Genomic DNA, 23,185 nt, shown 5'->3' on the forward strand with positions numbered 1-23,185 from the left:
AGGAGTCCGAAGAGTTCATAATAAAGACGTTTATTCAGCATAACAGGTATTTAGTCAGGACCCAGTTATACTCTCAGAGTCCTCACTCTTTTTTGTCACAGCAGCTGACCTGTTACACCAGTGCCGGTTCATTCCTGGTCCAATCAGGATAACGGAGCAATCTTCCCAGCTGGATGAACCTCAGGCTTGTCACATTCAGGTTGCGTTTCTCTGAGCTCCTGCTGCTTTTGGCGGTAACCCTTTTTCCAGACCTGATGTTTTGGATGTTGGTTGACTTTTATTTGGACTTTGCAACCTGGACTGAGGCAAGGGAGAACACTGCTGCAACCAGTTGGATGAAGGGGAAGGGGAGCCTGCTGCTACAAGTTGCTAGCGGTGGGGAGAGAGGAGAGACCCTGCCCTGGCTGTAGCTGCCACACCTGGGATTATACATCTGCTATTGGTTGCATTTCTGCTTGTCGACTTAAGCAAGGGGTGGATTTTGGTTAGCTTGCTGGCGGGCTGAAGGTGGATGGTGAAAGAACTCCCTCTTGCAGTCTTTGGACTGGATGGTGTCCGAAGACCAGATGCCAGTACTGTGGGAGCGGCAGGACGGCGGCTCGATTTACTGTGTAACTCTATGCACTGATGTTAGTTTTTGCCTTACTGTTCGGGAACTGTATGTTTGCTATTGTATTCTTGTTGTTTATTATTTTTGTGCCTAGAGGCTGAGGGCTCACCAGCTGAGGCCGCTCATGCTTTTGTGCACTGGGGGTTCAGGGTCGCTCCTGGTGCTGGTGAAAGGGAGGGGTGTTTTCTCTCTCTCTCCTCAGCCGTGTTGTGGTGGTATGTATTAGGGGTATTAAGGTACCCTGGGATGCCGAGAGGCTATTGGTAGATAGACACTGGATCCCGATTGGATCAGCCGCCTGCTGGCTCCACCCAGCAAGGCAGAGTATAAGAGCCCAGGTTCTCCCAGCAGCCACATTCTGTAACTGTGCTGCTGGGGAACAAGTCTGCGTGATAAAGCCATCGTTCGACTCCTTCTCATCTCGTCTCGTGAGTGATTGATTGTGCTACAATTTATTATGCAAACTTTTAAGGACATGGAGCTCCGAATCATGCCGGAGTGTCTGTGAATCAGCCCCCACGCGGCAAACGCAGGGGCCACTTTTAAACATTGGTTAGCGTGTTTCCAGGGATACCTCCGAACGGCCCCCGGCATACCTACAGAGGAACAGAAAATCCAAGTCCTGCATGCCAGGGTGAGCCCTGAAATCTACACGCTTCTAGAGGATGCGGAACATTTCCCGACAGCGATCGCGATGCTAATAGGAATTTACGTTCGGCCCATCAACCAGGTCTACGCACGCCACCAGCTCGCGACGAGACGGCAGATCCTCGGGGAATCGCTGGACGAATTCTACAATGCACTGTTGATACTGGGGAGAAACTGCAACTGGCCATTGGTTGCGGCCAATGAACACACAGAGCTGCTGGTCCGAGATGCGTTCGTGGCAGGTATGCTTTCATCCCAAATTCGCCAGCGATTGCTTGAAAGAGACACACTAGGCCTCAAAGAGGCACGGGCCCTCGCGGCCTCGTTTGATGTGGCGTCACAGAATGCCCGCGCCTACGCCCTCGACCGCGCAGCAGCCCCTTGGGCACCGTGGACCCCCGCCGCGACCGAACCCCCGGGACCCCCCGTCCCTCCGCAGGACTGCGCTGCCAGAGCGGCGGATCGGTTCCCCGCTGCTACTTTTGCGGGCAGGTTAAACACCCCCGGATGCGCTGCCCGGCACATTCGGCCCTCTGTAAAGGGTGCAGGAAAAAGACGCTGTGTGCCAGGCCCGGGAGGGTAGCCGCAATCTCCAGGGGAGAACCCCAAACTCAGCCCCCCCAGCGATCCATGTGCGGCCAACGTGGGTCCCGGACTCCACGCGGGAGGGATGGGCGCCGCCATTTTGTGCCCCCCCGGCAACGTGCGATCCATGGGCGGCGCCATCTTGCCCACCCCCGATCGTGTGCGACCCGTGGACATCTTGGCTGATGTCTAAGGACCCCGGGGTGGATGGCCACATGGGGCCTGAAGAAAACGCCCTGGTGCAACAATTATGACTGGCTTCGGTGACCCTGGACCAGTCGCGGCCCCGAACGCTCCAAACAGCATCAACAACGATATTCGTTAATGGGTACGAGACGCCCTGCCTGATCGACTCTGGGAGCACGGAGGGTTTTATACATCCTGATACGGTAAGACGCTGTTCCCTTCCGATCCACCCAAGTAATCAAAAAAAAATTCTGGCGGCATGGTCCCATTCGGTAGAGATAAAAGGGTCTGCATCGCGAACCTCACGGTGCAGGGGAGGGAGTTCAAAAACTACTGGCTGTACGTCCTTCCCCACCTCTGTGCTGCCACACTCCTGGGATTGGATTTTCAGTGCAATCTCCAGAGCTTAATGTTTAAATTCAGCGGCCCTATACCCCCCACTCACTATCTGCAGCCTTGCGACCCTCAAGGTTGATCCGCCTTCTCTGTTCGCAAACCTCACCCTGGATTGCAAACCAGTCGCCACTAGGAGCAGACGGTACAGCGCCCAGGACCGATCTTTTATCCAGTTAGAAGTCCAGCGGCTGCTGAGGGAAGGCATAATTCAGGCCAGCAATAGTCCCTGGAGAGCCCAAGTGGTAGTCGTAAAGACCGGGGAGAAGCAGAGGATGGTCGTAGACTATAGTCAAACCATCAATAGGTACACGCAGCTGGATGCGTACCCTCTCCCCTGCATATCTGACATGGTCAATCGGATTGCACAGTACAAGGTCTTTTCCAAGGTGGACCTTAAGTTCGCCTACCACCTGCTCCCCATCCGACTGAGCGACCGAAAATACACTGCTTTCGAAGCAGATGGGTGGCTCTATCATTTTTTAAGGGTTCCATTCGGCGTCACTAACGGGGTTTCGGTCTTCCAATGGGAGAGGGACCAAATGGTTGATCGGTACGGTTTGCGGGCCATGTTCCCGTATCTCGACGACGTCACCATCTGCGGCCACGACCAGCAGGACCACGACACCAACCTCCGCAAATTCCTCCAGACTGCAAACGCCCTGAATCTCACATACAACAGGGAGAAATACGTGTTTAGCACCGACCGTCTAGCCATCATTGGCTGCGTAGTGCGAAAGGGAGTGATAGGCCCCGACCCCAAACGCATGCGCCCCCTTATGGATTTCCCCCTCCCCCACTGCTCCAAGGCCCTGAAACGCTGCCTGGGCTTCTTCACTTATTACGCCTAGTGGGTCCCCAACTACGCGGACAAGGCCCGTCCGCTAATCCAGTCTACGGTCTTCCCCCTGTCGACAGAGGCCCGCCAGGCCTTCAGCCGCATCAAAGCGGATATCGCAAAGGCCATGATGCACGCAATCGATGAGTCCCTCCCCTTCCAAGTCGAGAGCGACGCGTCTGACGTAGCTCTAGCGGCCACCCTCAACCAAGCAGGCAGACCCATGGCCTTTTTCTCCCATACCATCCACACTTCAGAAATCCGCCACTCCTCAGTGGAAAAGGAGGCCCAGGCCATAGTGGAAGCTGTGCGGCATTGGAGGAATTACCTGGCCGGTAGGAGATTCACTCTCCTCACTGACCAACGGTCGGTTGCCATCATGTACGATAATGCACAGCGGGGCAAGATCAAGAACGACAAGATCTTGCAGTGGAGGATCAAACTCTCCACCGATAAATATGAGATCTTGTATCATCCCGGAAAGTTGAACGAGCCTTCCGATGCCCTATCCCGCGGCACGTGTGCCAACGCACAAGTGGACCATCTCCGAACCCTCCACGAGAACCTCTGCCACTCGGTTCTATCACTGTGTGAAGACCCGCAACCTGCCCTACTCCATCGAGGAGGTCAGGACCGTCATCAGGAAGTGTCAGATCTGCGCAGAGTGCAAGCCGCATTTCTACCGGCCAGATAAAGCGCACCTGATAAAGGCTTCCCGTCCTTTTGAGCGCCTCAGCCTGGACTTCAAAGGCCCCCTCCCCTCCACCAATCGCAACACGTACTTCCTCAACGTGATTGACGAATACTCCCGGTTCCCATTCGCCATCCCCTGTCCCGACATGACCGCGGCCACGGTCATTAGAGCCCTCAGCACCATCTTTACACTGTTTGGTTTCCCCGCCTACATACATAGCGATAGGGGATCCTCTTTCATGAGCGTCGAACTGTGTCAATTCCTGCCCAGCAAGGGCATTGCCTCGAGCAGGACGACCAGTTCAACCCCCGGGGGAACAGTCAGGTAGAGAGGGAGAATGGAACGGTCTGGAAGACCGTCCTGCTTGCCCTACGGTCCAGAAGTCTCCCAGTTTCCCGCTGGCAGAAAGTCCTCCCGGACGCCTACCACTCCATCTGGTCGTTGCTGTGTACAACAACGAATCAAACACCTCACGAACGCCTCCTTGTCTTCCCTAGGAAGTCCTCCTCTGGAACGTCACTTCCGACCTGGCTGGCAGCCCCGGGTCCCATCCTGCTCCGAAAGCATGTGCGGACGCACAAATCGGATCCGTTGGTCGAGAGGTTTAATCTCCGACACGCAAACCCTCAATATGCATACGTGGAGTACCCCGACGGCCGACAGGATACCGTCTCCCTGCGGGACCAGGCACCCGCGGGAACCCTGCACACCCCCCAACACCAGTGACCCCCTTTGGAGCCACGCACACACCCCCAACACCGATCACCCCCTCCCTTCCGCCGGCACACCCCACAGCCATCCCCTTCCAGGGTGGATCGGTCCTTCCCCCGGCCCTGGATAGGGATATTGGAGCGGGACAAGGCATCTCAACACTCCCAGAGACGACAAGGTCGGAACCTGTGCCTGCATCACCACCGGGGCTAAGACGATCGGCGAGGATGACCAAAGCACCCATCCGACTCTTCGAATCTGTATAATGAAGCACGAATTGCCTCTGTAAATAATTTTGTTTTGGTTTGGTTTGGTTGCCCAGTAAAAGAGGCATTGTAAGTAGTTAATACCAGAGCATAGCCACGTGCTGGCGGCATCCTGGGTACCGACTCTGGAAACCCCTACCACCATACGGCCCACTACCCCGCCGGGTTCTTTTTTAACAAGGGGTGAATGTGGTGGTATGTATTAGGGGTATTAAGGTACCCTAGGATGCCGAGAGGCTATTGGTAAATAGACACTGGATCCCGATTGGATCAGCCGCCTGCTGGCTCCACCCAGCAAGGCGGAGTATAAGAGTCCGAGTTCTCCCAGCAGCCGCATTCTGTAACTGTGCTGCTGGGGAACAAGTCTGCGTAATAAAGCCATCGTTCGACTCCTTCTCATCTCGTCTCGTGAGTGATTGATTGTGCTACACGTGTTTTACCTGTCCTTTTTTGGTGGATTGCGATGCTTGTGGGCACCTTTCCACTGACCTGGGGCTACTGCTGGAAGGGGTGGTGTGGGGGTGGCGGGTACTGTCTTGAGTGTTGGAGGCTTTGCCTTCTTCTTGATTGTTTGTTGGGTTTCGTTTTCTGACATTTTTTGTGGTTATCCTATATTTTGTCGTGATTTCCTTTGTAATGGAACTGTTTTTGGGTTGAACTGTGCTCCCTCTTGGAAGGGGAGGAGTTTTCTCTCTCTCTCTCTCTCTTCCTCCGTGCCCTGCATTGGTGCGTGGTTTTTCCGGTGTCTATGCCACTCGTTTGGTGCCTTCTGCGGATGTGGGGCTACCGTTATGACAGGGTACCAGTGTGCCCTTTTCCGGTGATCTATGCTGCTCGTTTGGGCGCCTTTCCACTTGTGTCGGGCTACCATTGGGGGTATGGGGTATTGGCGTGTGCTGGCTTGAAAGCTGACTGTTTTGTTTTCTTGTTGATTCATTTGTTCCTGTTTTTGATGTATTGTGGATGTATTTAGCATATTGCTGATTGTTTTGTATTCGGTTGTGTTCTTTTGTATTATGGAGTTGTTAATAAACTCAAAATATATTTAACAGTGTCCTTTCTTAGGCTGCAATGGTTTGTTTTCCCACAGAATTTCAAAACAAGTTGGAGCCTGAATTTTGGACCCTTTTCCGAGGTAAACTTTGAAAGTAAAGGGGCTGGAATCTCCAATTCTGGGGCCATGTCCCCACGCCGGCATGGGAACTGTGATATTTTACACCAGAAAAAATGGCTCAAAACGTCCATCGATTCCCCATTTTCCTGGGGGCTAGCATGCCAGCAGCATAGAGCACCCGGCTCTAGCTGCCGATACGTCTCGGAGAATTGCCAGGTCCGTGGCTGCGCATGCGCACAGCGGCGGCCTGCAGCGGCCACGCAGTGTTACATGATGGCGACCACACGTGAACCCGGCCCGTGAAACAGTCCCCCGCTTCGGCCAGCTGGCGCATCCCAGACCACACCCCCACAGTGCCCCAGCCCCGAGTAATGCCCCCCCCCCCCGCCCGCTGATCAGCCCTCCCCCGACTGTGGCGGTGCTGGACTGAGTCCGCAGCCGCCACGCTGAGTTCCCGACAGGTGAGACCACATGTGTCCCATGCCGTTGAGAACTCGATCGATCGGGGGCGGAGCATCGGGGGGCGGGCCTCAGGTCCCTGGCTGACCACTGTGCCATTGTGCCGCCAGCCACCTGTAAGATGTAAAATTGAGGCGGACTACTAATGTGAGTGTAGCATGTCGTAGTTGAGAAGGGGGAATTGGGCTATATGATGAGTATATGCAAGGACATAATTTCTGGGGTGGTAAAAATTGGGGTCATCTTATTTGCTGAGACGACTTATTTGTTGTGCTTTACAGTAATTAAATGACCCAAGGCACTTAAAAGAAGCATTACGGTCGATGACACAGAGCTACATAAGGAGATATTAAGTTGGAAGGCCAAAGGTTTGGTTAAAAAGCGAGGTTTTATAGCGTCTTCAAGGAGAAAAACATGAACTGGAGCAGTGTGGGAAGTGCTTGGTGCCGAGGCAACTGATGGCATGGCCACCAATGGTGATTAAAATTAGGGATGTTCAAGAAGTGAGAATGAGATGAGTGCACGCATCCTGCTGGAGTTTACAGAGATAGGACTGGCCAAGACTGTGGAGGGATTTGAAAACAAGAATTAGAATTTTGAAATCAAGACATTGCTTGATCGGAAGGCATTATAGGTCACAGGGCTTGGTGCAAGTTAGGAACCTTAGAGCAGAGTTTTAAATGATCTCAACTTGACAGAGAGTAGAATGCAGGATAACAGCCAGGTGTGTGTTGGCAGTTGAAATGCAATGCGGGAAAGTGAGGCGTTATTCATTTTGGCAGGGAGAATTGAAAATCAGAATTCAAAAAATGGGAAGAGTCTGCTGAATGAAAATGTATCTGGGTGTTCTCAGTGTTCTTGTGTATGACTCACAAAATGTTAGCATGAATTATAACAAAGAATTAAGAAGGCAAATAGAATATGAGCCTTGATTGCAATGGGGATGGAGTATAAAAGTGTTCTAGTGTTATCTTGTTATAGCTGCATTCTGCATTGGTGAATACCATTTTGCTCCTTACTTTAGGGGGGATTGGCAGCAGTTCAGAGAAGGTTCACTAGTCTGACTTCTGGGATGAAGGGATTATTTTATGAGGAAAGGTTGAGCAAGTTGGCCTTATGATTTCGAAGAATGAGAGATGACCTTAATGAAACATTCCCTTCATCAACTTTCTCTGTTACTATATGAAAGAATCAGCTGGATTAGTTAGGCACGATCTGTTTTAGAAATCTGTGCTCGCTATCATTAACTATCTCAAACCTCTCCAAATGCCTTTTTATATTTTTTCTTCAATTATTGAGCTGAATTCTTCGGTCCCTCAGTTGCGTGTTTCTCGACGGCTGCCATTCCCTGGCAGTGGGATTCACTACTCCTGCTGCTAGTGAATGGGATTTCCCATTGAAGCCATCCCACGCCACCGGGAAACCCACAGGAATAGTGAATCGCACTGGCCATTCTGGCCATTGTTTCTAAAACTTCCCCGTTACTGATGATAAACTGACCAGTCTGCCCACGCTGGCTGCCCTGGTGAGGGGGCGGGGGAATCAGACTCTTGGGGGGTCCTCCATGACGGCCAGGCCCACGATTGGGGGCTATCGATCGGTGGGTGCGCGCGATCCGGGGGAGCCTCTCTTCTTCCGCGCCAGCCCGCTGTGTGGCTCTGCCATGTGTGGCGGCCGGCGCGAATACGGCCTCCATGCGCAGACCCGCTATCCGGCCGCCGCGCACATGCACAGACCCGGGCCGGAAGTGCAGGGCCCCGTATCAGCAGCAGGAGCTGCGGGGCGCACGCCGGGGCCCTACTATCCCTCTTGAACTCGGAGAACCACTCCAGATTCTGGAGTGATTTGCGCCCATTTTCCGGCGGGCGTTGGGACGTAGCCCCATTAACAGAGAATCCCGGCTGTTATCTTTTTACAAAGTTGTTTCTGTTGGTGCTGTTGGTACTGAAACAACTTGATTTTGGATCGTATTTCTGGCCTTGTAAATTTGAATATCGACAAAGCTCATTTCCTTCTTCAAGTCGCATGCAAACTCATCAAAGAATGGTGGAACTCTGATATCTGTACATGAGAACCATCTCATCTACATTTACAGTAGTTTATCTCAGTGCAAAGCTAAATGCGAATGTAATTACTGTATAAATCCAGTAAATTTGTCTGCCGTCTAAATATCTATGGTGTAGCATTTTTGTGTGCAAACCTATTTGAAAACAAATTCAAATGTAATAAATAGCTTGATAATGCTATCATTAGCAGATATAGAAAATAACTAGTTTAAATTTCTTCTGATAGGTCTCAGTAACCTTGTATTAGGGAGAGGTAAATGGGCCAAGGATATTACTCCTGATTAATATTCAGCAACCCAGCTGAAAGTGTGCAAGTATAGATGTCGGATGAGAACAGGATCGAGTTTGACAGTCGAGTGGTTCAAAATCATGCCCACACATATGCTGGGTAAGATCATACATGAATAATGACCCTTGAGTGAGGCATCAGCAAGTCATCTGTACTTGAAAGCACTGAATTATTTTGGGGAGAGAGAGGGGATCTCGCTGGAAAAAGATGGATGAAGAAAATAAACAGCTAATGACTTTTCTTCTGCTTCCTCCCTCTTCCCATTGTGCAACACTGGAACAGCTTTATGCCATTGAACATTTTTTTTCCCTCTGACAAATAAAGCTTGAAGGTTCCAGAGCTTCGAGATGCTCCCATTATCTGAGGGCAGTATAGTGAATGATAAGCCCTAATAATAGTGGTATTCCACAGTAATAAAAAACAGGAAGCCTATAAATACACAGCAGATCAATCAGCACCACAGAAAGAAACTGAGTTTAATATTTTAGTAGTGACGCTGTCAAAATTCCAGCATTTTCCTGTTTTTAAAATTTCTGAATTCCATTTGATCTCTGCTTATTGAATGGTACTGTCAAATATGTTAATTGTCACCACTATATTAGCTCTGACTGAAAATGGTCCTAGAGTCCAGTGAATTTTAAACCAGTTATATTTTGATAAAATACTTTAACAGCTCATCGTCAGATTACAAATATTTTCAAAAGAGAAAATGGTGACAGACTTCAAAAAGGCAGACTCTGGCAAAATGGTGCTGCTAAATGACATGAACACTTACACCCCATGTCAGAAAGGAACTCATTATCATAAAAGGATGGAGAATAAACAGTACAGAATAATAAAACAGATTCTTGTGAAAATGAGTTTTTATGAGGTCTTTCTCATGAGATTTGAATTACCTTGTGGATTTAAATGTCAGTATTTCTGAATGAGTTGAGTGCCGAAAAATACTAATTCGGCTTATGGTATTAAAGCAACATGCCAAATTTATTAAATTCATTATTTAACAAAGGACAGAGCTGAGAGACTTATGTCCTACAGAGAGAAATGGTGACTCAGTAAGAAACTTGTTTTTTTTGCCTTTGTACACTTTAGACCTTTTGTGCATTTAAATGAATCCAAATTACATTAAAAAAATAATAATTATTATATAACTAATGGGAACGGAAGTTCAAAACAATATTAATAGACTTAACAAAAGCAGAAAGTGCTGGACTACTCAACAAACCAGACAGCATCTGAGCGCAGAAATGTTAATGTTTCAGTATTGATCATTCATCAGAACTGCATGGAGGTACTCCAGATGTTAAATCTTGGACATAAAACAATATGTTATCAGAATAGGTTTGAGCTGTAAATCTATTACGAGGGAATTGATAGTTCCATCTTTCTCTTGTCTATAGTGTGTAATGTATTATGGAAAATAAATCTTGGACTGGAACTAAAATATTGTATGTGAATGAGTTATTTACATACGTACGAACATTTGAATTAGGAGTAGGAATAGGTCATTTGGCTCTTTTGTGCCTCCACCAGCATTTAATAAGATGATAGCTGATCTGATTTTAATCTCACTTTCACCTTCCTACCTACCCCCAATAAACTTTGGCCCCCTCGCTGGGCGTGATGCAGATCAGCATATGGCTCATTTAAATATCCAGATGCCGCTTTCACACGGTGCCCAGGAGTCAGCGGCCGCGCATGCGACACCTCGGCCAGGCTCCAGTTAGCATTGGTTTCCACAAACGTGGGCTAAGAGTGATGGCACCACAGTGGGTCTCACAGATCATTGGAGACCACCAGTGGTTGGGTCAGAACAGGTTCATACCCTGGCATTCTGTCTCGCACTCGGGACCCATGGAACTGCCAGCATTTCACCCTAAGAGTGCCACCTAGGTGCCCTGGCAGTGCCACACTGGCAGTTCCAGGGTGCTGGGGAGCTGCCAGGATGCCAGGCTGACAGTACAAAGGTGCCCAGATGCCTGGTTAGCACTGCCAGGGGTCAGGCCCGATAGAGTCTTGCACAGTAGGGGGGTGGGGGGGCAAGGGGGATTTTAGAGGCTTCAAGAAGGTTGGAGGGTAAAGAGGGGTCCAGAAAGTGGGAGGACCCTGACAGGGGAGGGTGCAGAGATCAGGGCAGCCATTCAAAATGGCACCCCGATCTGTGAGAAGCCAGTCCTGCTGGCAGGCTGAGATTGCCAGTGCAGGAAATCCTCTAAAGTGTGGCATCGGCAGGGAGGAACTCCCCGAGGCTCAAATAACTGGCAAAGCACCAGTGGATAGAGGGGGGAATCTTGGCACAGCAGAAGCTGAGAAACACCCCGCCAAACACACCGGAAAACGAACTTTGTTTCATGTCCGCTGAATCGCGCCCTTTGTCTCCACTGTCTTTTGAGGAAGAGCGTTCCAAAGACCATGACACCCAGATCCATCTGCATCACAGAGCTCTGCAATCTCTCACCATTTAGATAATGAGCAAAATCTAACGGGCACGCTTTGTCTGAACTGGGGAGTGACACGGCAGGTAAAATTCACAAGTGGCTTCTCGTGGGAATTCCCTGGCTCGCTACACCTCACAAGATCTAACAGGATCTCATGAGACGTCGATTCCCACAACTGCCGGGATTCAAATTTGGCTAATTTGCATATTAAAGTGCTGCAGTAAGCAGCCCTTTGATATGCTCTTGGAGGAGGGACCCAAGGCGCAGGAGCTAACCCCAACACCTCGGAGACCCGAGCAAGTGCCGATTAGTACTGGGCTCTACAAACGCAAACCAGGCACTTGGGGGCTCTCCCAGGGGATCGAGGATACTGTGTAGCTGGGCTCAGGAAATGGGATTATGTGCGGCATCGGTGGGTGAAATGAAACTCCCTGTTTCATTTTGGGTTTCACCGCTGAAACCCAAAATGAAACAGATTCCCATTAGATAGTAGGGTCTTTCTCGACGCTGCAAATGCGCTCAACACTCTGCTTCATTTCCATTAAATCACAACCAATATTTTTTTATTTTATTCTTCCTACGAGAATGGACAATTTAACATTTCCCCACATTATACACCTTCTGCCAAACCTTCACCCCATAATCTACCTATATCCTTCAGTAGCCTCCTTGTGACCTTTTCACAAATTATTTTCCTACTTATCCTTGCATGATCAGCAAATTTAGCAACCATACCGTCAATCCCTTCATCCAAATCATTTGCACAAATTGTACAGTTGAAGTTCCAGTACTGATCTCTGTGGCACAGCAGTTATTCCATCTTACCAACCAGAAAGTGACCCATTTACACCATAAGGCCATAAGATATAGGAGCAGAATTAGCCCATTCGGCCCTTCGAGTCTGCTCCGCCATTCGATCATGGCTGATGGTAGATAATGCCTACTTTTTGCTTCCAGTTAGCCTACCAGTCTTCTATCCATGTCAATATGTTGCCCTGTACAATGTGAGCTTTTATTTTGTGCAATAATCTTTGACGTGGCACCTTATCAAATGCCGTCTGAAAATAGAGGTTGTTCTGCTGCTGAGACTGTTAGAGCTGAAGGGTTGAAGTTCCACTCTCAGCTTCTTCAGACTGCCTGTAGCATATTATTGCTGTTGTGACGTCTTTGAGTCTGTTAGTTCGCCACTGACTTTTCAAACCAGGTTACGAGCAATACATCTCATAGAATTTAAAATGTCTTACAATTGGACACATTACTCATTGTTCTGTTTCCAAATAATATAATAATAATCTTTATTAGTGTCACAAGTAGGCTTACATTAGCACTGCAATGAAGTTACTGCGAAAATATGTAATCATAGTGAAAAAGCAAAATAGTGCGAATGCTAGAAATCTGAAATAAAAACAGAAAGTGGTGGAAATGTTCAGCAGATCAGACAGCATCTATGGAGAGAGAATCAATGTTAATATTTCAGGTCGACAGCAAATCTAACAGTGAGTTGGTTATTTCATTTTTTTGATTAGTTTGTGAACCTTTCAATGTTAATCATCTATTTTTGGTTTGTGATCAATGTCCAATTCACTTAACAGCACGGGTGGGATTTTCCACTCCCGCGCCGAAGTGCCCACGCCGTCGTGAATGCCGTCGAGGTTCACAACAGTGCGAAACGGCCCCTATCCCGACCGATTCAGGACCTGATAATGGGCTAGGAGCGGGGCCGCGTCATCTACATGCGCCAGGCCTTGTCGCCGCGGAAAGGCGGCGCCGCATACATGACGTGGCCGGCGCCGCATAACTGGCATCACCCGTGCATGCGCGGGTTGGCCGGTGCAAAGCCGCGCATGCGTGGTTGCCGTCCTCTCCGAGTCCGCCCCGCAAGAAGATGGCGGACGGATCTTGCGGGGCTGCGGAAGGAAGGAGGTCCTCCTTCAGAGAGGACGGCCCGACGATCGGTGGGCACTGATCGCAGGCCACCCCACATTTGAGGTACCCCCCGGTGCAGGACCCCCCCCCCCCCCCGCAGGCCACCACCCCCCCCCCCCCCCCCCCCCCCCCCCCCCCAGCGTTCCTGTGCTGTTCTCGACAGCAGCGACCAGGTGTGGATGGCGCCGGGGGGAACCCGCCGTTTTGGGCTGGCCGCTCGCCCCATCCGTGCCTGAGATTAGCAGGGGTGCCGGAGAATCGCCATTTTGGGTGTCTCGGGCGATTCTCCAGCCTGCGGCCCGCGGAACTCGACGGGGCCGTTCCCGCCACTTGGGCGAATCGTGGGAGGGCATCGGACCGGCGTCGCGGGAAATATTGGCGGCCCAGGCGATTCTCCCAACCGGCGCGGGAGTGGAGAATCGCATTGTCTTTCGGGATTTGTGGGAGGAAACCAGAGCACCCGGAGGAAACCTACGCAAACACAGGAGAACGTGCAGACTCAGGACAGACAGTGGCCCAAGTGGGAATCGAATCTGGGACCCTGGCACTGTGAAGCAACAGTGCTAACCGCTGTGCGACCGTGCCGCCCACGGTAGATAGCAGCACACATATAAGTAGAAAATGGTCATGTTAAAATGACAGGATGCATTATCGTAACCTTAAAATATGCTGCATGAAAGAAATTGGCACCTTCCATACCAATTTTATTCGTAATTTGTTGGAACATGCCCAGTGTGAGTATTAAAAGAGAATAGACATGGGGCTATGTGCTATCGCAAGTTGAACAGTAGATAGCAGGAATTCACAACCAATATGGTAAGTGTAACAATATCGATATTGTATGGGAGGTAAAGGGTTAACAATTTCATGTCAATACTTCTCACCAGCAGATGGTGATCAAGAGCAGTCATATAGATATATCATATGACTCCCAGGATTCAGGGAGAAGGTGTTTAGGCGTGAGAGAGAATAGTTGTGCATTTGAGAGTTCTGTAGAGATACTCTTAGCATAGTTTATTTATCAACCTTGTACCTAGGAATACATTCTAATCTTATTTAAGTAGTGTTAATAAATCAGTTTTGTTAATTTACTTAGCTTGATGTTCTTTGTTCAACACTACGCATTCAAGCCATCCAGATAAAGAAAACAGTGAACATCACAGTAAGCAGCACAATTTATGATAAAACATGATGCTTCTAACTGCTGTATGTTTAGACAATAGACCAAGAAAATGTTGATTCCACCAACTACAAGTGCAGAACATCAACAGCAATGTAACCTAATCATTGTAGACATTGAACTTTAGCCAAATGAACAGGTGTTCAGCATTCACAATATTTTGCTTTTTCACTATGATCACATATTTGCACAGTAACTTCATTGCTAGTGATGCCAACTAGCAGCTGATGATCCAATTCTCAGAATTTCCTTCTTACCTATACAATATTCAACTGTTGTCAGCATAGTGGCAGGGCTACTTTCTGCATGCTGCCTTCTGATGTTCTACATGTCTAATGATGTGTACATAAGCTTACTTAACATCAGCTGCTTAAGATTGTCATGCAAGTGGCTTTGACAATCCTGCAAACTGTCAAGGTGGTTGACTTCCACCTTCTATGGAACAATTCATTTGGTGTAGACTGTCATTACCCATTCTGGAAATACTTCAAATTCACAAGTGCTTGGTCCTGGATCTCTCAAATTAGCAAAAGGGGTGCTCTCCCACTGAATGTTCTGGAGTTTGAAACTTTGAGGAGAACTGTTTTGTTCGTCATCTATGAATGTAATCTGTAGTGTGGCTTTGCTATTGTTGGAGCAGGAAATTGAGACAATAAACCCAACTGTGCTTCAGCAGGCCACTTGTTAAAGAACCAAAAAGAGGGTGAGACACAGTTAAAGGGGCAGAAGTCCTCTGGTGTTCATGGGTGAAACTAAAACTAGGAACCCTAAATACAGAATGGTTAATCATAAATATAATAGGGAATTCCAGAGAAACCTTTACACCTCTTTGCATCTTTGGAATGTGGAATTCAGTACCGCCAAGAAGTTGCAGTGAATGGGACAGATGCAGTTCAGGGGAAAGCAAGGTCAACACATGAAGGAGAAAGGAATGGAAAGTTATGCCCTGGGGGTTAGATGAAGAAGGATGGAAAGCTATTCATGTGAGCATAAATACAGGCATGGACCCTTAGGCCTAATTGCTGTACATTCTATCTAAATGTTTTTCTTTCATGTTGAAGCCGCGGTAGGCAGAACACATAGACGGAAGTAGAAATTACAGAACAAGGTTTATTTCTTTACAATTACAATATTCCTCCACTCCCCTAAGGATCTCCTTCCCTAACCTGCAGCTGGGCCGGGGTTTTTATACAATTGGGGCTCTCCCTGTAAAGGGGAAACCCTACCTCCTTAAAAGGGAAGGCCTGCCTGTCTTTAAGGGGAAGTTCATATTCCGGGGAGGTCACGGGAAATACTATAGTCCTGACCCCGGGACCTCCATTGGGATTACAACACTTCAAAATAAATTATTTTTCTTGAACTTGCCTTCCAAAAGAAGTAGGCAGCCTGAAGAAAGGAGAAATGCCAACAACTAGATCTTCCCTCCAAACAACAGCAATCAACGGGGTCAACAATATTAGAGCCAGAAGCAATGTTCTTGGTTAAGATCCTCCTCACCAGCATTGAACCAAAGGAGGGTCAGCATACTGTGGGAAGTTGTGGTCACTTACCTTCCTGGAAGCATTGGAGTGTGCAGCACATTTTTGTTTCATCGCTATTGGTCACATTCAGATGTCCTTAGTCTCTACACAATACAATATTTCCAGCCCCAATGCAAATGGATCTCTTCCCAGAACCTGACGGGTCTGACATCAACTCATTATAATTCTCTCTCCAGAGCCCAAGGAGGCCCTCATGGGTTTGTTTAGGAGCACCAGACTTGTCAGTCATGGGCATTAGCCCGAGGAACCTTTTTAACCATGACTGATGGCAGATTTCAGCCAAGTGTAAATTGATTTAGGATCATTTTTCTGTAATTGCTCACCATAGGGTGAACCCACTGATCCTGCTTCATTTCCCTAATGAGCTTCTTATCCTGACAATTGCTGCATCATATTCAACTTTGGAGCACCTTTTGATTAGTGTAAAGAGGTTTCAAGTACCATTCTAAATATAATTTTCTTTCATCTGACTGCTCTTCTTCACTTGTAAGCGGAATGCTTTGAATACTTATCATTTTACTTTCATAAATTTCAACCATTCTGCTGAACAAAAGTATATTCCTGATGAATAAAATTATAATCCAGCCATCAAGAAATTTTGCATCACACAATGTTTTAACATGTAAAATGCCAACAGAATTTAACAGGATTTAAAGAGTGCTTTTTTTGCAATAATTTCCAACTTGGTTTCTGTGTTCATGCTTGGTGGAACTCGAAGCTGTGTAAAATGTAGCCACTTTTGCACAGCAGATTTTGTGTAAATTTTCAATGCCTCCCAAATCACAGTCAGCATTGATCAGGAGGCTGGTAGACATAATTTAGAATTCTACAAGGGAAATTTAAATAACCATCAAAAGCACATTTAAAAGGCCTATTTTATAGTTATACACTATATGCTATTACTTGAAGACCAAACATAATTGTAGGTTACAATTGCAATATAAAATTCAGCATATCAAAAAGTTGAACGTAAAGACAGATATACTACAAAGAAAATTAAAACAAAATTATGGACAGTTCGGCCTAATTACTGTACATTCTATCAAAATGGTTTTCCTTCATGTTGAATCTGCGGTAGGCAGAACGCACAGACGGAAGTAGAAATTGCAGAACCAGGTTTATTTTGATAAAATTACAATACTTATCTAATCCCCTAAGGATCTCCTTCCCCGACATGCAGCTAGGCCGAGATTTTATAGAACTGGGGCTCACCTTGTAAAGGGAAAACCCTGCTCCCTTAAAGGGAAGACCTGCCTGTCCTTAGGGGGAAGTTTATATTCCGGGAAAGTCACGGGAAATCATACAGTCCTGATCCAGGGACCTCCATACTGAACACATCTATTTACTAAGAGGAGATCCAAGCATGTTGTTCTTTCCATTGTAGTTAAAAACAGCCAGAGATGGGATGGTGTAGGTCCTTCGCACATTAAATTGAACTCCATTTTGCTCTTAACCATCGAATACAATTTGAATAAAACAATTGCTTGAATTTACTTCATCAAGTGGATTATTATTCAGCTAAGTTAGTAAAAACTAAAGAGCTTTGCAAAGAAATTAAATGGAAATTCAGAATTCTTGATAAATCATATGTGAATAAGCTTCGTAGATGAAAAGCTTCTTGAGGTTGAAATTGGTCAATGCCAGCCGCATGAAGTGAGTTTGTCGTAAATCATCAGCCAGTTTTTCCCTGTGCCAGTTTTTTATTTTACATTGACTTGGAAACGTTTGCTGAGATTTTTTAATTTCAAGCCAATTCAAAGTGACAATTACTAGAGGGGCATAGGTTTAAGGTGCGAGGGGCAAGATTTGGAGGAGATGTACAAGGGAAGTTTTTTACACAGAGGGTAGTGGGTGCCTGGAACTCGCTGCTGGAGGAGGTGGTGGAAGCAGGGACGATAGTGACGTTTAAGTGGCATCTTGACAAATACATGAATAGGATGGGAATAGAGGGATACGGACCCCGGAAGTGTAGAAGATTTTAGTTTACTCGGGCAGCATGGTCGGCGCAGGCTTGGAGGGCCTGTTCCTGTGCTGTACTTTTCTTTGTTCTTTGTTCTTTGTTGACAGTGAAATGAGGAAAGGGTGTCCACGAAGAGTTTGCACTATCATTCTGTGAACTTCAATGGAAAGTAGATCTGGGGCTGTGGAAATTTGGCTGCCAATTCATCACAAGCCTATTTTGCGCTACTGTCGTCGATCAGTTGCACCCTCTCCTTTATGTCAAATGTTGCATCAATCTTAGTGCTGAAATGTTTACCAAGGACAATAGGAGGCACCCAGGTGTTTGCTGTGGATTATGTTCTGAATAAACCATTCCTAAAGACCCTTATTTCCACTTGTACATAAATGTTTTTTCATCACCTTTGTGAATTTTTTGTTCAGAATATGTGAAAAGTGGGATCCCCTCCAGCAATAAAAACAAATCCCAGGAGGACCCATGTGAATTATTTTCCTTAGGGTATCATTCTGCTGTCACAGTAATCTGATTGCATTAAGTTCAATGATTGGTTTGTCTTTGTGAAATCAGAACACACGGAAATCCGGACTGGCTTTTACAGATCTCCTGTGGAATAAAGTGGTTGTAGAGACAAATATTGCATCATATTTATTACTCTAAAGTTATATCTCTCCAAAAGAGAGAAAACACTGGTAGAATTGATCATACTATGTCTTATAACACTTTGGAGTTTACTTCAGTTGAGTTGCATGTGAATTTATATGATTAATTATCACACTTTCTACTTCTACAGATTCTGGTCAGTTGTGCATTGATTTGAACTCAAGCTCAGTGGAATCATAGAAGAAATCTTCACGTTTCCTTTTGGATCCTGTTTGATCTTCCCCAAGTGCCGAAGATGTCACTAAGCACAAATACTTTGCTGTTATATTTGCTGTGTTGGGCCACGTGGAGCTCATCAATGGAGATTCCAGAAGAAGGTGAGACAAGATTATTTAAAACTTTGCTTTCTACATTATGTTCAGTTTTCTGAAGACCTGCTTATAGTTATGTGGACTCTAATGTGATTTGGGTATATTATTCTCCTTACCGTACATTCAAAATAATTCAGGGAATGTTTAATTTTTTTAAATGTTTGTAAAATTGAATGCTGTCTGTGTGTATCCACTGCAGTCCCTTAAATGGTGCAGTTGGAATTTTTTTACGTAAAGAACTGGTTTGAATTTGCATTCATCATCATAATTGCAATTGCCTAGCCTTTTGTACATAATCAGAACGTTTGTAAATATTTGTAACTGCTACATTAAAAATCACTGCACGTATAAAATAACATTTATTTAGTCATCAGAAGTTAAAGAGTTTAAAAATAATTATTTCATTTAGCAAAGAATTTTGCTGCAGAATCCTACCGGGCTTTTGTCATTTTGTGATCCAGTTACAACCAGTTACTGACATGCAATAAATTATTGATGAGACTTGATCCATTATTCAGGCTTTTTAATGCAGCTGCTGGGCATGGCAGAATAAATGTTCATTAACAGGATACACCGTATATGCAGTGTGAAAAAAAAACTAGTCATTTATAATGCGAAGAATAACTGATCTAGCAATGAAGTGGTGGTCGTTGTGCTTCCATAGATGTAATGTTACCACTGAGTCATCCAGTATATTACACGCTGCACTAATTGGTGGATTTTCTGCTAATAGTGTTTGAGCTTCTTTTTAACTGTAGAAATGCGAACATATAAGAAATGAGCAGTGCTTTGTAAAAATGGTCTAACAAATGATGGCATATGAGCGACCATGCCCAAATGTTTTAATAATTTACTTTTTCATTTTATTAAATTAAAGTTTATGATAACAGGAGCCAACCTGTGAAGAACGTCAAGTGGATTAATCACTCAGCTGCTTGCAGCGTTGAGTCTGATGGATCTAATATTTGTATGGAGTGGTATTACAAAGTAATTAGGGGAAATTAAATTACATTTTAGCTATTAAATTGTCAAATTACTTTGAACTGCTAACCTAAATTTTACAGCATTGGTCTGCCATCCATTGCACAAACTTCAGTGCAACATATCTTTCAAAGTATAAAAGCAAATTATTGCGGATGCTGGAATCTGAAAACAAAGAAAAAATGCTGGAAAATCTGAGCAGGTCTGGCAGCATCTGTAGGGAGAGAAAAGAGCTGATGTTTCGAGTCCAGATGCCCCTTTGTCAAAGCTTCCAGATTTTCAAAGTATTTTCAAAGTAGTTTTTAAAGGGTGGGGTTCAGCCAGAAGCCAAACTGTTGGCACCAGACTTGTCATTTCTGTAATTTCATGAACAATATGTTGTTATATTGTCTCTTACCTGGTTTCAGAATGCTGGCTACCTGTACTTACTTTGCCCAGAGGTAGAATAGTAAATCATCAAATGAGATATCATAGCACTTGCCTGTTATCTGATAACACTTTCAAACAGAAAATATAAGACCTTGAATTATAATAAGCTATTTTAAAAATCAAGCCCTATTTCTAAAATTCATTACATTTAAAAATGATTGACAATAACAATTGTATTTTTAAGCATTAAAGCTTGCACAGATTTCATTTAAATTTACATGAAAATGCAGGATTATAATAATTGGTTTAGTTGTGGCTTGGAGTAACTGTACCCAATAGGGACAAAAACCTGCCTGTTATCATATAAGATTCCATTAGTTTTTGAGGTAGCACATCACATGGTACATCAGACATGTAGTCTTCAATTAGTCCATTACCTCTTTACTCTTACATCTTACAAGTGGATATGATGTTCATTGGTTTGAAATGCTACATGAGAGATATATTGGACAATGTGAAAGAATATAATCATTCTTGTTTCCATTTTCCTTTTGCTTACTCTGGATCTAAAGCTTTTGTTCAAGAAAGAAGTAAGTTAACCTAGTGCAATTACCATGGTTGAACAGTTGAAAATGTGATTGTGTTTTGCCTGTAGTACTTTGAAATCCCTTTATCTGCGGACATGTGCTGAATTTCAGTGGATTGTTTGTTTTCTCGAATCCAGAATTGTTCTGAATAGAATTGCTGTATAAAATGCAGGCCTTTGATTTACAGTTAGATTAAACATTATGGAGGTTAGGAGGTTCAGATGCAGAAAGAGTGAAGCTGAAACAATTTAAGTGAGCTGCATCCCAAAATAAAGTCAGACTCTAAATCAATACATGGTGTATAGGTTGTTAATGCAGCTTTCAAATACCCTGAAATTGGGATTGCACAGTACAATATATTTCTTCTCTGATAATCAATCCCCCTTTTATCTCTAATCTCTTCCACTTTGCTCTCTCCCTTTCTCGCTCAGCATCCTTGGTAATTTGAAATCAAAATTCAGCACGCTGCTTCCTTACTGCAACTCTTTCTTTCAAAAGAACTCTGGTTTGTGAAGTTCACTATCGCTATCAGCTTTAGCTTTTGCTGCACTTTTTAATTTTAACTTGACACCACCTAATCGCTATTTCTTGATTTACCACATATTCAATCTTTTTCAACCTCAGTGATTTCCTGTACCTTAGGTTTTGGCCCTTCAGCTGGTGTCTTAGTTTTAAAAAAGATACCTTAATGGGAGCTAATGTGAAGGATTAGTAGATGCCAGTGACCAGTATACTCACATCACTCATCACAGATCAATAAATGATTCTGAAGTCATCACTCTAATTTGGATTGTAATCAGCATTTAAAAAAATATATAGAATAGAATCCTACAATCCGACAGTGCAAAAGGAGGCCATTCAGCCTATTGAGCTATCTTGGACCTTGGAAAGAGCACCCTACTTAAGCCCACACCTCCACCTTATCTTCGTAACTCTAACTAACCTTTTAGACACTCAGGGGCAATTTAGCATGGCCAATCCACCTAACCTGCACATCTTTGGAGGAAATCGGAGCACCCACGCAGACACACGGAGAAAGTGAAAACTCCACACAGACAGTCACCCAAGGTCAGAATTGAACCCGGATCCCTGGCGCTGTGAGGTAGCAGTGCTAACCACAGAGCCACTGTGTTGTGGTGAGCGACAAAATAAAAAAAATATTGAGTTCAGCAGTTGCTTGGACAATTCTTCTAGAAAGTGGCTTTGTCATTTCTCGGTGAAGAATTGCAGGTAGATAGAACGCATCTGTGAATATTGATTTACGTAACCCTAAGAATAGGTTAGCAAGTTATTAGTGATGCCCTGCAGGTGGGAGCTCGACACCACGATGCAAGATCTAGAAGAAACCAAATTGAGTTGGGGGTATCTGCTATCAATATTAGAAGCTGGAAACAGACATGTTCTTGTATTGATTGCCCTGTGAAGTAAAGCCACTGAGAGCCCTGTAATCTTAGCCACCAGTATTGGAGAGTTGTGCTTAGTTTTTAAGAATGCCAAACATCAAAATGAAGCCATTATGAAACGAAAATGAATGATGTTCACTCCTGATGATTGACATTGTGAATCTTTGCTGTGCTGATTAAAAACTGCAGAGTCAAAGACTGAATTATTTTGCTATGTTCAGTAAAACTGCACTTAACCCTTTGAAAACATTGTTGCTGCTTTTGTATCTGCAGCACAGACATTGGGAGTTAAAATAAAATAAAATTGACAAGATATTGCTGCTATACAACAATTGATAATAAAATGTAAGTGTCAGTTTTGAATAATTTTTCCATGATTGGAAAGTATTGGATAATAATAACAAGATGATAGACCCAAAATAGAAATTATCAAAGATCTCTGTGACTCTGGAGGTCTTTTTCTATTCATTTCCAGGAGGTAAATTGTGATCCGGTCTCTTCCAGTGATAAAGAATTTAAAAGCCTGTAATAGCGTGAAGTATCACTGAGGAATCTTTTTGTATAACAAAAAGGTTTGTTGGGAACAATAATATACAGGCACAGAGATATATCATACAGGTTTATACTTTACACCTTGACTCCCAGGTCCACACTGCCCAGGCTCCTGCTCCCAGGGCACCGTGCTTTTTTCCCATTGGTCGAGGTTCCCCACTCCCATGTTATAGGCCACGTGCGGGTCACGTCACCAATGAAAGTCACCCATTAAAGGGTCCACGCTACCTCAACCCCCACCCCCCCCCCCACCCCCCCCAACCCCCCAGTCCCTCGACGCATACATATGTTATGTTTTTCTTTAATTTCCAGTGTAGACAAAGGATCATCAGGTTGCGCTACCGTAGGTCACTTAACTAGCTGTCAGACTTCTTTTACCGGGGTGTTGCTTGCTCACAGTCTAAGATGGAAGTGAGGG

At 45.5% G+C, this 23,185-nt stretch overlaps 1 protein-coding gene across 13 annotated transcripts in view; it reads left to right on the top strand.

The window, feature by feature from the left end:
• chl1b (cell adhesion molecule L1-like b) overlaps positions 1-23,185 on the top strand; it is a 1,336,546-nt gene that overhangs the window by 555,703 nt on the left and 757,658 nt on the right. For 12 of the 13 annotated variants that reach the window (XM_072472185.1, XM_072472186.1, XM_072472184.1 and 9 more), the window contains 2 exons: positions 18,695-18,881; positions 20,798-20,815. In XM_072472185.1, the coding sequence (XP_072328286.1) occupies positions 18,800-18,881; positions 20,798-20,815 (100 nt within the window). In that variant the 5' untranslated portion in view covers positions 18,695-18,799. The remainder of the gene's footprint in view (positions 1-18,694; positions 18,882-20,797; positions 20,816-23,185) is intronic. The other variant, XM_072472192.1, reaches the window with a different exon arrangement.

This window comes from Scyliorhinus torazame, chromosome 13, assembly GCF_047496885.1.
Source record: "Scyliorhinus torazame isolate Kashiwa2021f chromosome 13, sScyTor2.1, whole genome shotgun sequence".
Taxonomy (NCBI): domain Eukaryota; kingdom Metazoa; phylum Chordata; class Chondrichthyes; order Carcharhiniformes; family Scyliorhinidae; genus Scyliorhinus; species Scyliorhinus torazame.